The 22,155-nt window shown below is 41.2% G+C and overlaps 1 protein-coding gene across 3 annotated transcripts in view; it reads right to left on the bottom strand.

Moving 5' to 3' along the window:
- LOC117419544 (chromatin remodeling regulator CECR2-like) overlaps positions 1–22,155 on the bottom strand; it is a 70,748-nt gene that overhangs the window by 8,811 nt on the left and 39,782 nt on the right. For 2 of the 3 annotated variants that reach the window (XM_058986419.1, XM_058986420.1), the window contains exons 3-15: positions 20,001–20,184; positions 16,355–16,485; positions 13,750–13,833; positions 13,244–13,302; positions 11,710–11,873; positions 9,200–9,289; positions 7,729–7,885; positions 5,588–5,717; positions 4,552–4,589; positions 4,171–4,262; positions 3,030–3,156; positions 826–1,199; positions 258–383 (exon numbers count right to left, since the gene is read on the bottom strand). In XM_058986419.1, coding sequence (XP_058842402.1) covers positions 258–383; positions 826–1,199; positions 3,030–3,156; positions 4,171–4,262; positions 4,552–4,589; positions 5,588–5,717; positions 7,729–7,885; positions 9,200–9,289; positions 11,710–11,873; positions 13,244–13,302; positions 13,750–13,833; positions 16,355–16,485; positions 20,001–20,184 — 1,756 coding nt within the window. The remainder of the gene's footprint in view (positions 1–257; positions 384–825; positions 1,200–3,029; positions 3,157–4,170; positions 4,263–4,551; positions 4,590–5,587; positions 5,718–7,728; positions 7,886–9,199; positions 9,290–11,709; positions 11,874–13,243; positions 13,303–13,749; positions 13,834–16,354; positions 16,486–20,000; positions 20,185–22,155) is intronic. The other variant, XM_058986421.1, reaches the window with a different exon arrangement.

The following is a 22,155-nucleotide window of genomic DNA, read 5'->3' as shown; positions in this document are numbered from 1 at the left end:
TTGAGATATATCCACCCCCCATCACCAAGTGAAATCAAGGTTTGCTGCCTTCCATGTCCAAAAAGTTTATTTCTGTGGTGGTAACACTGCAATGGATGGGAATAACAGTCAGCTGGCATATACTGTAAATTTCGAATGCCATACAGGGAATGTATTTACATATCTAAAATGTTATTTGTACAGACCCTCTGGAGTGTTAGCAGTATTTGAGAAGTCGTAGTTATGCCTCCCTGTACGGTGCTGTTCCTCTGGTTTACCTGTATGGGAAAGTGCTGAGGTAGTCGCTGGTGCCCGGGCTCCGGCAGCCTCTGAGGGTGGAATGGGAAGCGCAGATCCAGACCGAGACGAGGTCTGAACATTCCTGGGGCCGTGGGTCTCTGCATCTGGGAGGGAAAGGGAGAGAATTAAATCAATACAATAAAATCGCAATATTACAAGCTTTTAATTTCTTAACTGGTAGATAACTTAAGACCAAGCAGATCAAACTGCAATTCAAAACACGGTCACGTCAAAAAAGTGGTTGAGAGAAACAAAGCAACCACTATAAAATCAGTCAAACAAAGCATACAGAACATGGAGGCTGAACATCTTCATCTGTGTTACTGGGAAACAAATGTCTACATCCAAAACAGCAGCTTAACTAGAACATTTTTTGTCTGGTTGAGCCACACCAGTATAAGGGGGCATTGTGAAATCGAAGGCATGTTAAAAATAAAAAATCATAACTAACAAAACACACACAGACACAATAATAGTAAGGGCAGATAAATCTGCTAAAAGCAGCGAGCGACGCAGTTTCCTTTACACTAAATGCATGGCACTTACTGTGTGTGGCGGCCGGTAAATGGGCGAGGCTGCCTGCACTGTGGACGTGCCCCCGGGGTAGGGCAGGGTGTGGGGGAAGCCCTGGTTGTTCACCGGCCCGTTCATCCAGGCGGGAGCAAGCGGAGGGGGAGGAGTGAGGCGATGGTCCTGGGGTTTGCCGGGGGGTTTCTTTCTGCGGAGGGCCTGGTCCGTCACCTTGGGGAGGGTCTCTAGGCCCCCCTGGCGCTGCAGACGGCTCCTCCGGCGCTCCTTCCTGTCCCGCTCCTCCGAGCGCACCCTGAACTCATCGTCCGTGTCCGCCTCCTCCGAGGGAAAGTGCTTCAGCAGGGCCTTGTTGAAGCAGCCCTCCAGGGCCTCCGCCATCTTCGTGTACTCTGAAGGAAATGGAGGCGCTGCCGTTAGTCACAACCATGAACAGACACTAATATATATTTTGGGCATTCTCAATGTGGAACTGGGCTTGCATTGATGCCAACATCCAGTAAAGCAATCTCTAGGACTGTAGACGTGAGACAGAATAAAACAACCACACTGGTGCACAGAGGTAGGCAGAGGATCAAGATAACAAATATGTCGTTCACGCTCATCCCAAACATGGTCAAATGGATTGAGATCCCAGGATTAACAATGATAAAATCAGTTACCTTTGAATAGCCAGTGGTGGTTTCAAATATATCTAGTCACTTTACTGATGTGTCCCTTTGTCAGTTCCTAACTAAGACTGTACAGGTATAACTGCAACTGGTAACCTTTGACCTTTAACATACCCTTCTGGTAAGCTGTTTGACCTACTAAAAACATACAAAAAAAATGCATTTGTGAATATGCCTATGGGGACAGGATCAGAATTTCAGTCTGATCTAGAAGGTATGGTTTACAATGTTTGCACCAGAACATTTTCACAATAGCATACGTAAAACTTACTGTATATAATAGGTTATTGAAAGGACATGAATTTACTGGAGTGCAAAAATAGTTCAATACATTTTTTTTTTTTTTAATTAATACGGAAGTTTAAAGACCATACTTAGATGGCCATTAAAAGAGGAATTAAACCAGCTGTTACAACATTCAACAAAATAGAAAACTGGTCCTGCCTGTAAATAAGTTAATGTATGGTTCAGACTAGTTCTCCTGGTAGTTTTGTATAATTAAAATGATTTTACTCCATTCAGAAAACGTCTGTATTCATAGGTACGGGATGAAACATTATATTCCTAATATTTATCTTGATCAATTTATATACATTACTACAACACATTTTTTATTAATTGCAAAGCCTCTATTTTCCACAACAGGTTTTGTACAGATTACTGCAGCACTTTGCCTTAGTTCCAATGGTTTTGGACTGTTGTGGAGCACTGAAAACAGATGATTTCTGATGCAAGTGGACCAAGCTGAAGGATCGGAAACAGAGGCTGGTAAAAGGCTTTCACGCTAAAGGCTGCCACACATCAGACGCGATGCAAATTTTTAATTGGGCGACAAGATACTTTCGCAGCGACATGACCACACACGAGAAGCGACAGGTTTGAAAACTGCCAGATCTATACAACTGTTAAAAACTATGATCAAGACAGGTACATATTCGACAATATGATGTGGAAATTATGAGTGTCTTCTCTGACGGTATTTCAACACATATGGCAATAAATCATACACACCAGACTTATTTTGTTTCTTGCGAAGTGGATTCCCATATATTGTCTTTCAAATGTGTATCTTTATAATTGTGATGCCCTTTGTCATAAAGCTCTGGGTATTTTTTTTCAACAGCAAGTATTATTGTTTCCTCTGTCATTTTAGATAGTGCTTCATCCTGGTGGACCACGTGCATGGAAGCTGTTCCCCGATTGGTCAATTCCCTAGATGTCGCACGACAAATCACAAAAAAATAGGACTCAATCCTATTTATTTCACATCGCTCCAGTGCCACTCCCGCGTCGCCTGTTCTCAGAAGTATAGGTTCTATTCATTTTGACGCATCGCTGCACAGTTCTGCTTGTAGCATCTTGTCTGGCGGGTAGCAGCCTTAACTCGGACAAATCAACAGCACACTGCTTTACAAGAGTCATTAATAAAGACCCCAATAATGTTACTGGAATGGGTTTCCTTTTACTGTTCCTTATATCAGAACAGAACAGTGATAGTGCCACAAACCGTCAGATTTCAAATAGAAAACAGAAACGTGTACAGTTCTTTACCACTGTCTTCTCCGTTGTATTCCTGGCAGTTTTCAAACATGATCTTCACATCCGTCACAAACACCTCCTTAGAGATATACAGGCCTTCGTTGAGCTTCTTTTCAATGGTGGACAGGTCCATTGGAGTCTAGATATAAAAAATAAAAAAACAGTGCAATTTAAAAATAAGGTAAGCAGCTTCAGATGTCTTTTTGGTTTTACATTTTGATTAAAATTTAATACTGGACCAAAATAACTCAGAATCACTAAACAATGGGTTTAAATCATAATAAAAGGGAAATAAATAAACAAATGACATATAAAACTATTTTACCCTTTAAAAATATTTATTTCAGCAGCATGTTTGCTCCAAAGACATTATTACAGAATGCCACCCATAACTTTAAACAATTATAAAACAAAGGAGTAAAATTAAAGTAATTAAGCCCAGAAGACACACAATATAATAGTTCATATTAACATAGAAAATCGGAGTACATTGCAAATGAGTTTCTAATTGTACTTCTGTAATTTTGGCCACTCAATGTATGTCACAATACACTAAATCAAGAATTATTACCTGTTAAATGGAAAAATACATATTTCAAGAAAATAAAAATACCATGAAGATGAATATATATCTGGGTGGAATTTTTATTTTATTGAAATAAATATTTTGTGGAGTCACAGGACTTCTGAAGAAGTGAAGTCAAGTAGACAAACACCTTGGCTAATAACTTCAACGTGTTTCAACTTGACTATCGTGGATTACCGGAATGGAATATTTTCTTTACACAAGACATTTTGTAAAGAATGATATGGTGGTCAGCATGGTACAATCATTCTTTATAAATTTGTTTATTTTTATTTACTGTGGTTCAAATAAGTAAGAATTAATTATGTGAAATGCAAGCGTTTCAGAAATGAGCATTACAGTAATAATAAAAAAAAAATGATATATACATATACACACACATATATATATACACACACATATATATATACACATATATATGTGTGTGGTTTTACCAAAAGACAGAAACAACCCGTTTGCTTATCCTTGTGGTACTTCACTGTGATAAAATATCTCCCTAAGCCCATGCTGAGTGTTTTCTTCTGCTTCCTAGTCTATGCATTCTCTTCTCAGGACTCTGTCACTCACCTCAATGATCTCATTGTAATTCGGGGCGTAGGATTCATCCACAGGTTCCATAAAGGGCCAGGAGTCTCTGTGTGCCTTCAGAGCATCTAAAACTGGTGGAAACACGGAAACACAGTGCTCACCAAAAGGACAAATGTTTGAATGTGCACCAAAAGGACAAATGTTTAATTATTAGATATTAATTTGATAGGAATAAATATTGAAAACACACCATTTAAAAATCGCTAAAAACAATGAAGATGACGAAGAGGAAGAAGAAGATGAGGAAGATGAAGATGAAGAAGGTGGTCGCACCTTCAAGCAAAGCGTTATAGTTTTTGAGCTGAATGACATGATATCCCAGACGCTGTCCTAACAGACTGGTGTTCAGACGGCTCTTACCTTTGTACAGAGCTGTGTAATCCTCATCCAGCTCCAATCTGAAACAAAAAACAATAGCAGCTGGTAATATCTGCTTTTCATACAGAATATATTGGTTAGAGCAAGTGAGTCAGGTCTGTCAGAAACATGGTTATCCTCCAGCACAGCTGGCAATCAGGACCATGACAAAGCAGGCCACAGTATGCACATGTACTGTACCAGCACAAAGTAGTGGCCTCTCTCAGCAACAGCGACATTACAAATCAGAGCTGGAATTTATATTTTAGAGATATAATTGTTGTGATTGTTCAGCTGCTTTCAGATGAAGCCCATTTAATTGAATGACTTCAATTTAAGTAATCTGTTGCCACTGTGAGTAGCTCATTTTAACAGAATACTGCTAATTGCAATTTTGATGTGTTGGAAATGATTGAAAGGGAAAGGGAATTGATTAAGGAATCTGAATTGACCCCAACCCTGATTGCAATATAGTTCAGGGGTGGCCAACTCTGGTCCTGGAGAGGCGCAGGGTCTTCTGGTTTTCGTTCCACCTGAGTTCTCGATTGCGTAATTGAACCAAGTAATTTCTTAATTGGTCAACACTACCAGATACCAAAAAAACCTACAGGATTGGGGCTCTCCAGGACAGGGTTGCCAACCCCTGATATAGTACATTCACATGTACATTTTTTTCATTTCTTATTCGAGTCAAAAAGGACTAAATGATTTTACTCGGTGAAAGTCTAAACGTGCATCAATTGAAGAAACAGCAGCTTGTATTCGAAACAAAGCAAACTCAGGCTTGTTCTTTTAATTTAAAAGCACTTTAACATTGTGAGAAAACGTGACGTCGTCACTGTAGCAACCTGCAAAGCAAAGAATGGATATTTGTCTCCTTGCCAATGCGATCCCTCAGGTTAGACATTGATTTCTATTGCACTTAACATTTTTGTATTCTTAGCATTTTGCTTAATTTGTATCTAAAAACAATCAAAGTTAATTCGAGGAGGCACACAGTAGATACCCCCAGGCTCTTCTACTGTGAAGAAGTGCTTACATGTCTCGGGTTCTCCTTGCTCTCCTGACAGGCGAGTGGGGATCCAGATTGAGTAGCTCTGGGGGCAGCTCCTTCCCCTGGGACAGTAACCAGGCCTTCTCCTCTCTCATCTTCCTTCTCCTCGCACGCTCTGTAATGCAAAGACAGAATAAAGCAGGTCAGCATCCCAGTGACATTATTTTATCTTGCTATACAAAATCAACCCTATTAAAGCTGTACAACTTTCAACCCTTTAAAAAAGTTGAGTAATCTTGATGCCTTGTAAACCACCGTAATTCAATACTGTTTGTGAAAATTAGTTCATTGTAATTGAATACAAAAGTAAAATGATGACTATGAATACTAAATCAAGTCTGCTTTTTCATTGTTAAATGAAAACTCCCGTTTACACAGGTTACACAGTAAATCTATTAAAACGTAAAGACCTTTGCTACCTGACCCTATCCAGAATTGGTAAGACAAGTGTGATCTGAAACATAATAAAACACAAAATTAGAGCTAGCCTATCACTAACATGATCACTGCCCACCTCCACTAAATCTCCATTTCTACACATAATCCACAATAGGGTAGAATATTAATTACTGTACATAGCCATGGTTTAAATGAATGAATGAATGAAAAACAGTTGAATTTGCAATGCATACAAACTGAACTAACATAATAATGATAATTAAACTAAATTTCCCTTCAGTATCTTCTATATGAATGCATGACACCCTCCCACAGATACTTGATCCCATTGCAAAGCACCCCAGCTCGGCACGAGAAACATCATGCAAGCAGTTTGGTTATAGTGGGGAGTTTGACTGTACTGCCAGTGTCGAATTTATAAGAATCATCCTTTTTTTTTTTTAAAAAACACCTGCAGGAAATAAAGGCTTTTGATTATGGATTCTATACCTTAACTGTGACACATAAACAATTGAGTCCCTCATTGCTCATATATGATGCATTAGTTAAGAGTCTTTCACCTACACATTTAATCAGCAGCTAATTAACCCTTGACAGATGACATCCGACGTGTAGCTGGAAAGGGAGGAGGTCTGTGATGAACAGGTTGAGGCACTGCTGCAAAACATGCTTCTCCAGACTCACAGAGATACCCACGAGCACAGGGCTTACTAATGCATTATTCACTAGGAATAAATCATTTCCACTCGGTCTGTTAATCATGCACAATGTGGGAAATGTTTGACTTGATGTGGCAACACACATTGGGCAATACTCCATGTAGCTGTAGCACGGTTCTCCTGGCTTGTTTGAATGAATGCAAAAATAAGCTTAAAATGTAGCTCCCATATAAAACATCTTGGGTCCCCTTACCTTTTTATAATGTTTGCCGTCATTCTGAATGCTTCTTACTGCCTTTACATTGAGGCTTTTTTTTTGTAGTCTATGTTACTGAGATTTGACTTTTTCACTTCTAGTTGCTTGCCACAGAGTCAGTGTCTATGCAATAGTAAGCACCAGCATCGTCTAATGTACTGTAATGTGTTGCCAGCAAATAAACAACAACTTTAACTAGATGGCGCCGAGTCTTAGTTCGCAAAAGACACTTTGGCTGATTCAGCCTGTGTTACATAGCTCTATTGAAATCAGTATGACCCGATAAGACGCTACTGAATTCAGGAGGAAGCACCTTAACAGACTTTTCCAAAAAATAAACAAACAAATAAGACGACGTCATCAAGGGCCTTATACAGTCCATGACTGGCTTGAACAACAACACTTCTGGAAAATGTTTTATGTCAGTTGATTAAAAAAAAAAAAAAAACACATTTTGTGCTTGTCTACAGCTCTTGGTGACACTGTATTTGGAAGATGCGCTAGACAACCTGGTCCTAAGGTAGAAGCATGAATTAGAGTGGACATTTTTATCCATTAAAAACACAGATAATGCTTTATATAGAAGTGTCTGCTAGAACAGGACAGCATCTACTGTGTGTTATACATATTAAAAAGTCACAGCTTGTTTTTCACATAGAAAAATATGTTCATGTCAGGTTTTGAGAACAATGTTAATCTGACCATGTTTACCAAGATTCAAAATAAGTTTAAGATTGAACAAGTTTAAATGCATTTACTATCTTAAAAGATGAAGCCATTTAGGAGATGAAACTGAATCCAAACAGCCCTACCTTCAACAGCCTTGACTTTCTCCTCCATCTCCTGCCTCCTCTCCTCCTCCTGCAGCTTCTCCTGCTCTCTCCTCTGGACTGCCAGCACCAGCTGCCGATCCAGCTCCTCGTCCCTGCGCTTCTGCTCCTCCACCTCCGCGATGGCCACCATGGTCTCCTACAACAGGACAACCAAGGAGATGGGGATTGAGGGCAGCTGCCATCATTAGCTTCCAGGATTGAGAAAATGGTGCCAGGGCAGGTGTGGTGTGTATGAAAAAGGAGAGGTGTGGAACTCCTACAGACCCACATGGTGAGAACACACCTGAAGGTGGTCACAGTGCCCATTTGGATGACCTCTGACCTAATTTCTTAATGTGGGATGACCGTTTTTAAGCACGTATCAAGGACTAGCAATACATAATTGATGTAAGCAAGAGGTCAAGTGTGGTTGTCTACTTGAGCAGGAATGACACTATAGACTAGTTGGAACTACAAAGGAAAGTAATTACCCAGTCCTACACTCTTTCAACTACCACTACTCATCGCAGAAGAACAACAACTCACGAGATGTTTGTGGACAAAAATTAAATGGCATCTATCATAGAATGGTTTGTAGACAAAGTACAAATAAAAGTGAAAAAAAAGTAGTGGTATAGTATACAAGACAAAAAAAATGGTTTCTGCAATGGTGCTAGGATTGTTATCACATTAAATACCACTACCCAGCAATACTGCAGAAAACACTTTTTACAGTGGGATTGACCAGCTGCGAATTCCTAAACAGCAGGTAAGTGTGTCCCGGCAGAGTGTCTCTCTATAAAAGGGGGCCACTGATACCCCTCCAGGCTGATGAGCTAGCTTGATGGTCCTTATAAAGGAAACAGACTGAGGACTACGAAAGGCACACTGGGTCCGCCTTCCAAACAAGGATCCCTACTAAGGACAGTGTGTAGATTAGGGTATTCTCATCCCACAAAAAAGTATACAGAGGGTGTGTGAGGGTAGGTTCCTGAAAATCGGGACCTCCCTTTGTAGCGGGAGCTGCGCTGGGCCACTTTTAGGCAACGTTCGTTTTCAGCTGTGTCTTCCCCCATTGTGTTTAATCTAGCATTTTTGTTTTTATTTCAGCTGACGCTTCTGTTTGTGTATTCTCGCCTGTACGTAATAACATGGTTTACTGTGGAGCAACCCCGCACCAGGGATATCACTGCCACCCACAATTGCAACCAGAGTTGTGCAAACTGTAAACATGTAAATATATACAAACTTGAACAACATACTTAAAATTGGTTGGTGGCCTTTTGGACTAAAAAGCCCTAGGCTGATTAAGTAGCCATTTACTTTCCAATTATATCATTGGTGATTGGATAGCACTTGATCGTCAAATACAAGGGTCGTCTAGGGACCAGCAGGACGACAGGAAGTGGGGGAGGGGGGGTGGGGGGTGCTTCAGGGTTAATGTTTTGGTTTAGGAAGCGATCTCCCTCACCTCCTCCTCCAGTAAGATGCGCTTGACAACCAGCCGCTCTGAACTCCTTACGGGGGTCGTCTGAGACAGCCTCTCCTGGCGCTGCTTCTCCTGTCGATAAACAAAATTAAAAAACAAGGAGGGGAGGTCATGGGGGTGGGGGCAAACTCATTGCTCACAGTCCTGTTAAACCCTTACCAATGCCTTTGATGTTCCCAGGTACCCATCCATTAGAGCAAATCTGCAATTACTCAATCCGACAGCTTGTCCAAAAAGGCTGCGGTGATGGCTTTCGACAGCGCTGTAAAACGGCAAACTGTTTCAGAGAAGGGGCCCTTTGTTTCAGCAATTTCCAAAGGGAAGCAGCTTGCTTCCTCGTGGATTCACTTATTTACTGTGGGTCAGCTGGGGCCACCACTGTCTGTACATTTCAATACACTGAGTACCTCTCAATACTGGAAGGAGGACGAGGAAGCCATAGGTTAAGAAGAACTGGGTGTGCATTAAAACATCTCTCAATACTGCAAGAAGAAGGGAGCTATAGGTTAAGAATTGGAATTGCATTAAAACTTGGACAAAGAACACTCTGGGATTAAAACAGCCTTTAATGAAAACCCTCTATCTATCTATCTATCTATATATATATAAAACACACAAACACACACACACACACACACACAGTAGATGTCACTTATTAACAACCTCTTGGTTCGCAGCAAAAAGTTGTTATTAACCGAACGTTATTTAACAAAAAGTCTCTCTCACCGATGCAGATGTTTTTGTCTTCTTTTTCGATCATTTCTTAGTCTGTATTTTAAACTTCGCAATTTCAGCAAAAATCAAACGTGTGCAATATATATATTCATTCTGACATTAACATGGCGAGCTCCAGTACTGGATTTGCATTTGAAAAAAGTACCACATCTTAAAAGCGCAGGCTATGGGGTATCGCAGTCTGACATCACATCACTGTCACAGTAAATAAGTAAATTTCTCTCTCTCCAAGATAGATAGATAGAGAGATAGATAGAGAGACTGGGATAGAGAGATAGATCGAGATAGATAGATAGAGATAGAGAGATAGATATAGATAGATATGGAAGTGCTCTTATACAGGAGAGAAGAGCATGGGATGGAAGAGCAAAGTGAAAATCTATTACAAATACAATTATAAAGGTGGTCTTTCATCAATGTTATTGTCACAACTTATACAAAAACATCTCGGCCTCCATGCCTCGCATTTACACTTCTCTTCAAATCATGGGGATCCTTGTACTCAGACACAGGCACATTATTATTTATTTATTTAGCAGACGCCTTTATCCAAGGCGACTTACAGAGACTAGGGTGTGTGAACTATGCATCAGCTGCAGAGTCACTTACAATTACATCTCACCCGAAAGACGGAGCACAAGGAGGTGAAGTGACTTGCTCAGGGTCACACAATGAGTCAGTGGCTGAGGTGGGATTTGAACCGGGGACCTTCTGGTTACAAGCCCGTTTCTTTAACCACTCGACCACACAGCCTCCTAACATGGGTTTATATATGAATGCAAAGGATGAACTGCATTTTCACACAAAACATTGTGTACCCAAACATACACCCACGTACCGCTCTGCACGATTAGACAGTAAACAGTATCTGTATACAACATTTAAGTACTAATAATGATGTGCCTGGGGTTGTGTTGAGCCTTGTTTGAGAGTATCAATATAGTTACAGGAGAAAGTCCCACCATCAGTAGTTACACAAATAAAAAACATCAAAACAGTACTACATTAATGTACTGATCTTTGATACTAACTTCATATCAGACAAACTTGTCCAATGTAGCAACAATCTCTACCCACTTAACAGATCTGGGTTCTTTAATATTCTGATAAACCCCCCAAGCACCCGGAGCTCTGAATCTGTTGTATTGCCGCCACAATCACTTAGCTAAGTGAAGGAAATCACTGTTGATTACTTGCAGAGTGTCCTGGGAGGCTTTTTGGTTGTGCCTGAAGCGCAGAAATAAAGCTGCTTCCTTTGGAACCGCTGCTAATAATGTGCTGAGTGAAGCCTCACGGCAAGGGGAGCTGGAGCTTATTGAAACTCTGAGGTCATTGAGCATAAAAGCCCTGATCGTCTCGCAGGTCATTTTGAACCTCTTCTGGCTACAATGCGTAGATCTACCCCTTGCACAGATATCTGGACCACTAGAGCAGCAGCTTGGGGGAGTTCACCATTTTGGTTGGGGTTTAATAGGTTTATTTTACTAATCCAGGTCAGACTGAGGCATGATCTGGGGTGGGGGTGGGGGGGAACAAACAAACAAACAAACAAACAAACATCCACCACCACCACCACAACAACTGCAGCCACAACAGAACTAGCCTTCAGCTGATCTCCTCTAAGGCGGTAGAATAGCTAGAAATGGTGGGATCACAACACCACCCCTACCCCAAAAAACCCTTCCAATCTCTCTTAAAGCAGCACGTTTCTTCATGTGATTTAACTGGGTATTATGTTGCATGTCCTCGTCACTGACCTTGTACACAATCATGCTGCTGATTTCCGGGAGGAAGTTTTCACTGATCAGTTTGTAGAGCTGCCTGTCTTTAGAAGAAGGTTTCTCTTTTATGCTCTCTGCCAGGCTCTGCCACTCCTCCTCCGTGGCACAGGCCAGCGACCAGGCCCCTCGCTCGCACTCTGCTGGGTGGAGACAGGAACACACTGCAGCCTCGATTTCTTTATGTGCACTCTTAAAACACATTTTCAAATGTTATTATATACATGAATGGGGTGTATAGCTTATTAGAAGCCTCAGAACTTTCATCCACCAATCAGGAAGCTGCATTGCAATGCAGCACCACGAGACATGACAGTAGAACATTCAGAAAAAGAAAAAAAGTTACATATTTAAATTGCAATAAAACCCAGATTAAAACCGAATCTCGAAACATGTTCTGAAAGTAGTACGTGTTAAAGCCCACAAGTACTTTGTTTTCTAGGACCTTGAAAAGAAAGGTCTCAGTTTGCATGCCTTTTGGAAGAGGTGTTTCATGGCCCACTGGCTGAGAATGTCAGCATGCAGGGGAGGCAGCTGGCTGGTTAATGATAGGTGGCATGCTCTACCTAGGTCAGAACCTACCCGAGTCAGGACCCGGTGTCATGCAGGTCGGCTATGTGATTTCACAGTGTTTTTGATAAAGCAGGGTTGACCTGGGTGACAGACGCAAGTAAACACTACCCGTATCAATGTCCCGGAAGCAGCTTGTTACAAACCAATTTATTTTCACACGCGCCATTTATTTTACAAGCGCTGTTTAAAACTGCATATCAACAGGACACTCAGTACTGCATCTCCAGCCCTGCCCCACTCCTTCGCTGTATTTATCATATCTCTTCATAGTAGTGCATACTGATAACTCATTTTAAATCACCAAATTCCTCAATAATGCTATCCAAGTCATTATTTTATTACTATAACACCTCAAAAAGCTTGGCAAATGTCCATGACATTCTTTGAGCGCTGGATGTGGAAGCAGCTATCTTGTTTGTTTATGTCCGGGTTAGGTCTGTGGTGAAGGGACTATTCGTATTGCTCAGATCCGCCTCTTTTTTTCGGCTTCTCTCAGCCATTGAAAGCTTTTCTCTGCTTTTTCCGGAGAAAAAACGACCAGGGACCCGTGCTTGACGTCTTTTTGATGATGTCGGACCAGGTAGGAAAAATTGTAATGTCGGACCTGGATCGACAAAGGACCGTAAAGGGTTAACTTAAGGCACTCAAGCGTCACTCTAGACAGCCAACACCCCTGGTGAAATATAAGCCAGCTTGTCTCACCTAAATGGAATTTAGTCATGTGCATTTCAAATAAAAGCATAAGCTGTAACGAATGACTAATTCAAACAGATCAGTGAGTTGCCTTCGGAGCTGGCACAGTGAACAGGTCCAGCAGGACTCCAGTTAGCCAGCGAGGCAGCCACTATCAAAACATCTACAAAACGACCCAGTACACTTCTTCCTCTCAAGTAAACTAAACAATTCTAACAATAGAATTAGAGGGGGTACAAACCCTTACCAGCATCTGTCTGCAAGCCTCCAGTGCCATTCTCTTGTTTGTGTTCACTCACCAACTCGCTGGAAACAGGAAACAAATCATTGCTTAAATTGAAAAATACTTTTGAAAAAAAAAATATATATTTTATATATATATTTTATATATATATATATATATATATATATATATATATATATATATATATATATATAAAAATTACAGGAAAAGAAAAGGTGACCCCGAGTTTTCAAACCCTTTTCACAGCAAAAATGTTAACTGCCTGCAAACTGTATTTACAGCATTGTGATTTCTATGCAACTCTAGACTCTACCTAAACTCATATTTAATTATTTAAATTTATGTAAGAATGTACACTAGATAAGCAGCACAGGTTTGTCAGTAATGCCAGCGTCTCATTCCCAGGAAGGTGCCCTATAGCTGTGCTCATTCTTCCAACTACTGAATATGGGAAAAATTCAACAACAGAACATATGCAATAAACAGGAAACAATAAATAAGAACATTACCTCAGTCTTTTAGCTTGTAACTTTTGTTTTTTTGGTGGTCTTCCCCTTCGTTTGACTGGCTTTTCTTCAACTTCAGCATCTTCACTGTTTTTGAAAAGGAAGAAGAAACTATTGTAAATGGTACTATATATATATATATATATATATATATATATATATATATATATATATATATATATATATATATATATATTTTTTATGTAGCAGGTATCATTCTGGAATTGTCCCAATTCAGCTGTTTAAATTCAGGTTTAAAAAACATACTTCCTGATCTATTATTTTGATATAAATACAATACCAAATTAACGTTGATAGAGTGCTGTGGTCATTTCACTCAGGAGGAGAGCCGTAAAACAACCCACTCCAATTCATCCATCCTCATTTCATGGAACAACTACAATGCTCCATGACCGGATGTGTGCCTGTGACACACACATATGTATACATATATACTTCATGCATGCTTCTGGGTGGAAAGCATTTTACATTGAACAATCTCTCCAACCGCACTTACCAGGTAACCTGGCGTGGAGCAACCTCCACACCTCACCCTCTCTTAACTGGAGTCCCCCAAGGGTCAGTCTTGGGTCCTCTCCTGTTCTCTCTCTACACCCGCTCCCTGGGCCCCCTCATCGCATCCTATGGTTTCTCATACCATTTCTATGCTGATGATGCTCAGATTTTCCTCTCCTTCCCCACCTCTGACTCCACCATCTCCTCCCGTATCTCTACCTGTCTGTCTGCTATTTCCTCCTGGATGCACTCTCATCACCTCAAACTCAACCTCTCTAAATCTGACCTCCTTTTCTTTCCCTCCTCCTCCCCCTCCTCTGATCTCTCTCTCTGTTCCTCTGGAATCTACCACACTCTCTCCCTCTTCCTCAGCTAAGAACCTTGGAGTCACCCTGGACCCCTGCCTCTCTTATTCCCAGCACATCTCCACTCTGGCACGCACTTGCCGATTCTTCCTGAGCAACATCCGAAGAATCCGACCCTTCCTCACCAACTATGCTACCCAGCTCCTGGTCCAGGCCCTGGTACTCTCCCGCCTAGACTACTGCAACTCCCTCCTGGCTGGCCTCCCTGCGTCCGCCACCCGTCCGCTCCAGCTCATCCAGAACTCTGCTGCCCGCCTGGTGTTCTCTCTGCCTCGCTTCGCCCACACTACTCTACTACTCCGCTCGCTCCACTGGCTCCCGATCACCGCTCGCATCCAGTTCAAGACTCTTGTACTAGCCTACAGATGCCTTGACCAGACTGCACCCAGCTACCTCCAGACCCTCATCTCTCCCTACACCCCCACTCGACCTCTCCGCTCCGCCTGCACTAGAAGACTAGCTCTACCTCCGCTACGCTCCCCTGCCTCCAGAGCCCGCTCCTTCTCCACCCTTGCTCCGCAGTGGTGGAATGACCTTCCTACAGATGTCAGGACTGCCCAGTCCCTGACCACATTCCGGCGCCTCCTTAAGACTCACCTCTTCAAACAGCACCTCTGTTTGTATCCTTGGACACTATCACCCTTCATGTAAATGTGCTTTATATTGCTCTTATCTGCCCCCTATTTTACTGCATTTAATCCTGTACTTCAGAATACTGTAATCTGCCAAGTGTTTAACCTGTAGTACTTTGTATTTAATCATATCCTGATGTAACTATCACTATTTAATCATATCCTGATGTAACTATCACTATTATCTGCTGTATTATTGAATTGTGTTTTGTCACACTTGAACAAAAGTTATTGTATTTCTTGCTCTCATTGTATTACTTGTATTGTAACACTTGAAATGTATTTGCTTACGATTGTAAGTTGCCCTGGATAAGGGCGTCTGCTGAGAAATAAATAATAATAATAATAATAACAACAATCCAAAGATGACACTTAGCTCTTCATACATTTTAGTAAAGCCACCACTGCCAGGGAAGCCTCACACAAACACCCTTCCTACAGGTGCTGACCTCTGCACTGCAGCCCTCGAGAACAGCTCCAGCAAGGGGACTAATGTGACGATTAGAATACAGCGAGTTCATGCGGACGATGGGAGAACGAGGGGGTGGGGGAGCTACAGCAACATCTGGGACAAGGTGCTGACAATTGAGATCTTCTGCCCTGTTTGTGAGAGGAGCATGTGCAGAAGAGGTTTTCTGCTTACATAGGTCTGACAGACATCTCTCAATCAGTTTGGATAGAACCGTGTGTTCAGTTCAGCTCACTTCAAGGTACATTGTAAAATCTTCTCTCTGATCGCAAGGATAGCTAGTTGATGCAATACCAGGGAGATTCCCCACTGCTGTAAAATGCTATGGCTTATGCCAGCAGGGTATAAATTGATCATGTTTATTCATAAGCAAGGGATGCTTCAGGTCACACGTAACTTTAAACACTGCAGTCCTGCAGGAAAGATAACTCCACTATAAAGCACAGACCACTCTAGTAGTATAGGAAAGATCACATAGAGAACATTGGATGAGTAAACCAATTGGGGTGCCAAGGTCACAATTCTGTGTACTTCACCATAACAGGTAGATTTAAGCTCCATTACATAATAAATACTGAACAAAGAAGCAGAAAGCATGGGTAAAATCCTAGGTGTTAATAACGTACCTCTGTGCTATCCTCCCCTTCCCTTTCGACGGCTGCTCCTTGTACATGCGTGTTCCGTAGAAATACCAGTAGAGGGCACCATCACCATCTTCTCCCAAAGGCTCCACCCGCAAGCTGTCAGCATCCAGGCCCTGTGAGCAGAGGGGGATGTTCAGAGCAGGCTGGGAAGGGAGCACCTCCAGAGCCCACACAACAGTGTGTTGACCAGCTGGTCCCTTCTAAAAGTTTAATAAAGCACAGTGAAAGCATGGTAAAGCATAGGAAAGCCCACAGATGTATAGTAGACCATATTAAAAAACATGGCAAACCCTGGTCCACTGTGGTAAATGCATAGTAAAACTATATTTGCATGTGTTTGCACCCTCAGTAGGGAGACAATCAAGGACATTGACTTTTAAAACCTTAATTACTAGACCTTTAATGCTCTCATTTCTCCACATTTCCCCTGTGCATGTGACTTGCTGTAACTAGCACTAATGTCCAATACATGCAAAAATTACACCCATTCCTCTTAATGGGATAATTAAGAGATCCTTCACACTTTATCAATCAGTCCACATCACTGAGCAATACAAGTATAGGAATCAAAACACTGAAGACATTGAAAAAGACTTTGTTGAAATGTGACGCCACCGACTTGATTACGTTTCTTTCAGCATTTCAAAATTTAGGACGAATGAGTGTTTAAAAATTATGGATGATCGACTTTTAATAAAATAAGCAGCAAATCAAAAGATGAAACTTCCATAGAAAACCCCCGATTTTCATCGTATCCCCAGTGTAAGGAATGAGGTCTGATGACAGGAGAAGACTTATTTATTGCCCCTGGGGAAAAGACCAAGTTCCCACTCCAGATTAGGTCCTGTGGTAAAAGGTTAAGTGATATATTTATTAGACTACATCAATGCAGGAAAAGCCTGGAACCAAAGGACATTTAAGCATCCCTCTGGAGGAAATACCATTTAACACCTAAGAAATAAAAAGTACAACAAGAGCAAAAAGACAAGCAGTAGCATAGCATTGTCAAAAACACTGTCAAGAAGTGGCTACTGTACTGATCAGAGTCAGGACTCCAGCCAAGTTAGAGGAAAGGGAGGAGAAACACTATATATTATACAGGACCAAATGTATTCTAAATCCCAGAATGCCATGTTTCAGACGAGATCTAGACACCCATATCACAATCAAACACTTGAATAAACGGTCAGAGAAACAGGCAGTCAAAAACAAGTAAAAACCTTGCCACTTATTGATTCTTCCACATTGTAAATGAAGGTGGATTTTCCTGCAATTTGTTTGAACCCTAACACTTATGCTGATTGTTTTTCAGGTTATTGCTGCTGTTCTCTGGAAACACAAATTGCCAGTTTGTACAGTTATATATGGTAGTGTAAATTTATAGGAATGTACAGCAAGTCAATATTGTTACTGTGTGTCAAAGGTGATCCTCTAGCCCAGAGGTTCTTAACCTCCGAGTCACAACCCCACTTGAGATCACTAGGCTATTTCCACTGGGGTCACAGTCTCGCAGATGATCTATAGCAAAAAATAAATAAAACACACACACACACACAGAAACATGAATGACAAGTTGCGATACATAAAAACAAGGGCAGCTCATACTGAGGTCACAAAAACCACAGTAACATAATAGCACTGACCATATACAAGCGAATGCCCTTAGAACTACATGCTTACAGATACAGCTATGAAGATAAATACCCACTCAGTTAAAATCCTACCACAGCTGCTAAAATCCAGTTACTACTCAGAAGAGGGAGAGGGCGAGACAATGCTCAGCTTAGGGGGTGTGCAGGCGAGACGGCTTACGTAAGGAATGAACAACAAGAAGTGTTGATATCCGTAAAAAATATTCACTGTGTCGTTGGGCACGAGAAAAACTTTGGATTATTTTTCTTACCGATTCAACACCGAGTTGTTTATGCCATTTTCTTCCCAAATGATACTTGATCCAGAATGACATTCAATTGATTGCTAATTGGATTTGGGGTTCACTCCTTGGTTACGCTTAGTAAAAACAGGTCAAATGTTTGTCCCTCACATTGTGGCAATGTTGTCATGAGTTCATGAGTTTGAAATTTTACTTTACACAGACACAAGTATCTGTTGTAAGTGAAGTTAGTAGCAAGCACTCTTAAACTTAACCTGTCACTCCAATGACCCGATGCCACAGTCCTTGACCTTGTAGAGGAGAAGTTTCATGGCATACTTGGAAGAAAGTGGCTCTGAGCTGGAGTTGAATGAATTTTTCCAGGACATTATCAAAAGAACACTTGCAGAAACTCATGCACAGCTTTCCCAGTACTCTCCAGCTATGCCTGAGACACCGTTTGCACAGGCAAGGAACCCTTTCATCATAAATGTCGATGTCCCGGGCAATGCCCAAGAAGAGTTCATCAAACTCCTCAATAGTGGCACAGCTAAAACTCAGTTTTTTATCAATGCCCCACAGTCAGTTTTGGATCAAGTGCTTGGATGAGTACCCGATTTCTTTCAGAAAAAGAGTCCTGTGTCATTTGTTTCCGTTCCCAACTACTAATATGTGCAAGACTGGATTCTCAAGCTTGCTGATGATCAAGACAAATCATTGGAGACAATTGGCTCCTGATGTGACCTTCGTTGTGCAAAAACTGCACAAAGAATTAATGAATTGGTGAAACGTAAAGAAGCAAAACCTTCCCACTGACTGACTGCACAGTTGAATGACTAGTTTCCTGCAGTTTTACAACATATTGTTTGTATTCACTAAACTTGTAATCTGGTTCATCTGTTTATTATAGAAAATTGTTCAATAAAACGCACTGCTTAGTTTTTGGGGTTGTTTTGCACACCTATTCTTTGAGCAGGGAGGTGTGCTGGGGGCGGGGTCATGGACCTTGTTCACAAAAAAATGGGGGGGCAAGAACCATTGCGCTAGTAAATACATTCCATGAAAACAAGTGCAGGTTCCGTTAAAAAAAAAAAAAAAAAAAAAAAAAGATTTATAAAATGTAGGGAATAAGGTACACGTTGTAAGGCTGTAATTCAAATCTGAGGGTTCTAGAAGTGAGAAACTTCTTAAAAGTTGTAGTGGCCCATATTACTTGTTTAATTTTTATGTTTTTATTCCGAAATGTGTGTATTTAAGTAAATCAGACTTCCCATCAGAATGTACGTGTGATTTTGATTGTAATAGAGCCATCAATTGACTTTACTGAAGCAGGCCAATGGGCTCATGAATGCTCGTCCAGTTCCTCGAAGCAGATTGATGCCCATGCATCAACAACGTGACTCGGTGTAGCGTTGACTTATTATAATGAATACAATAAAAGGACCATCAAAATACTCCTGTTAAAAAGTCTTGTTTTGTAAACTTCGTGAAGCTGTCATTGCACACTCCTAACGTGTGTAGTATTATTGATATGTGAACATGCATTAAAAGGGGAATATTTAATTCCACTTGCATGTAAACACATCATGCTGAAATTTGGAATACTCCTATTCAGAATACTGAAGTCTTGGATGCAAACACAGTGATACAAAAGTTACAAAACAACCCTCAGCTCTGCCAAAGCCAGCAGCAGAGGACCTTCGAGCGATACCTTTACCATATCAAAGCCAGCAGCAGATGAGTTTCGAGCGATACCTTTAACAGATCAAAGACGTCGGCAGCGTCCAGTCTGTAGTCGCAGAGCCGGTGAAGGAGCTCCACCTGGGTGCGGAGGGGCAGCTCCTGGAACACAGCCTGCTTCAGGGGGTTGGGCTTCCCTTCCTCCAGCTCCCATCGGTAACTGATGATGTCTTCCAAGTACCGCTGGAACGTCGCGTACCTGGCAAAACAGTAAAATAGATCCCTAAATGAATTCCGTAATTAAAGAAACAAACAGACAACATTTACTCCCTCACATACCTTTACTGTACAGTACATGCTTATTCAAGACGTGTTTTTGTACAGTAAATGCTTCAAACAGCTGCGTTTGAAACACTGGGTCTTTCAACAAGCATGTTAGTAACTAACATCCTCCTCAAACAAACAGACAGAGCTGTCGGAGTCATGAAAAACGACATCACCATAATGCAGAGGTGGCCAAACCGCGGCTCTTCTGCAGTTCAGTGCGGCTCCCGGTGAAATGTTAGGCGACGCACACTTTGCGGCTCGAAAAAACTGAAGAACGAATAATAAACAAAAGCGAAAAGAGAGAAGGTAAAAATAAACACAACGTTTATTATTTGTGTTCTCTGTATTCATTTGTGTTAATTACTCTTTCTTCTCTCTCGTTTTCTCACCTGTTTCTTTGAGCCTGCATGTTTACTCAAGGATATTTCATCACTTATTGACTTTGACACTGCTTGCTGGCGCATGCGTATTTCAAAACCGGATGTGCAGTTGAAAGTAAAATTTCATAATTTTGAATTAAGTGCTCGTTCGTTTCATGGAGACAATGGCATTGAGCAAACCCTCCACGAGTAATAAACGAAAGTATGAGGAAGAGTTTGCTTTCATTGAACACAGTGGTAAACCTGTGTCTCATCTGCAACAAATCATACACACTGTAGTCTGTACAAGGCGAGCAACCTCAAATGTCACAAACACATTTTCATCTGAATATCCTCCTGGATCAGGCTTCAGGCAGATGCTGCTTTCGGTGTTCAGTAAAGAAGCTGATTTAACGACTCAAGCGAGTTTTATATGGCAAGCATGGAGTATCGCTCGTGGCAAACGTCCTTCCTTATTCAGATGAATGAATCTTTTTATGAACAATTGGAGTGTTGGCGCTAGACTAGAGAATGCATGTTTAAATGTTATATCGCAGGTCTAAAATTAATATTATTTATATATCATACGTCTCGTCATGAGCAGGTACTGTAATCCCTTTCAAAATAAATACAGTGCATTTGTCATCCACAAAAGCTCAACAGTATTTAATACACGCAGCAATGGCATGTACATGTACATAATTGGAAACTTCACTTAACAAAAAATAAGTAAAATAAAACAGCAGATTTGATTGAGTCTCGGAGGAAGAGACAATGGCCTTACTGCCTATAAGCAGCAGAGAGAAACATTATCTTCAACAGTCTCATAATTTGTTTATACAGCATGCCATTGCGGTTTCTATAGGAAAGTAAATCTGGAAATCAGCTAGTCAGGTAGTTAGGCTATGTTAGGCATAATGGATACATTTTATTTATACCTATTGCTGATACCCAAGGATTTAACATGGTATTGGGTACATTTATCACCACATATGTAGAAATAAAGATACAAAAGAGATTATATTAAGTGCAAACCTTTAAAAAAAACGCTTGACCAACAGTTTTAGCCATAATACCTACAACCAGTGTCTACTAAATCCCCAATGCACGGTATCCCAATGTGTGGGATCAAGAAAAAAGAAATGAAAAATGCACCATCATGTCAAGAGTACCGAGCACCTCAGTGCAGCTGCAAACCAGCAGCCCTGCTTCTCCTCCTCCTCCACTCCCCCTGCGCCGAGTGTTTCATTCTTGAAAGATGAAAAGAAAACTTATTTGAAAGTGGAGGAGCACAGCAGCCCCCGGGTGCCCAGAGCTGTCTAATCCAATAAAGGATCACATCCTGCTACCGCCTGTCCAAGTGCAGAAAGTGGATCGTTTATTTCAACCAAAACCCAGGAGGACGACACACTTTGCTATGATGTTAGTTAACCCTTTCCTTGGACAAATCCTTGCAGCGAGTCTCTCTGACTGAAACTAGCTGGGTTTACTGTTTATTCCACGTATGCTTCTGGTCCCACTGAGGGAGACTCTAGGGACGGTCA

This window comes from Acipenser ruthenus, chromosome 14 (assembly GCF_902713425.1).
Source record: "Acipenser ruthenus chromosome 14, fAciRut3.2 maternal haplotype, whole genome shotgun sequence".
Lineage (NCBI taxonomy): Eukaryota > Metazoa > Chordata > Actinopteri > Acipenseriformes > Acipenseridae > Acipenser > Acipenser ruthenus.
Note: the sequence above shows the minus strand (reverse complement) of the source record. Positions and strands in the feature narration are given on the sequence as shown.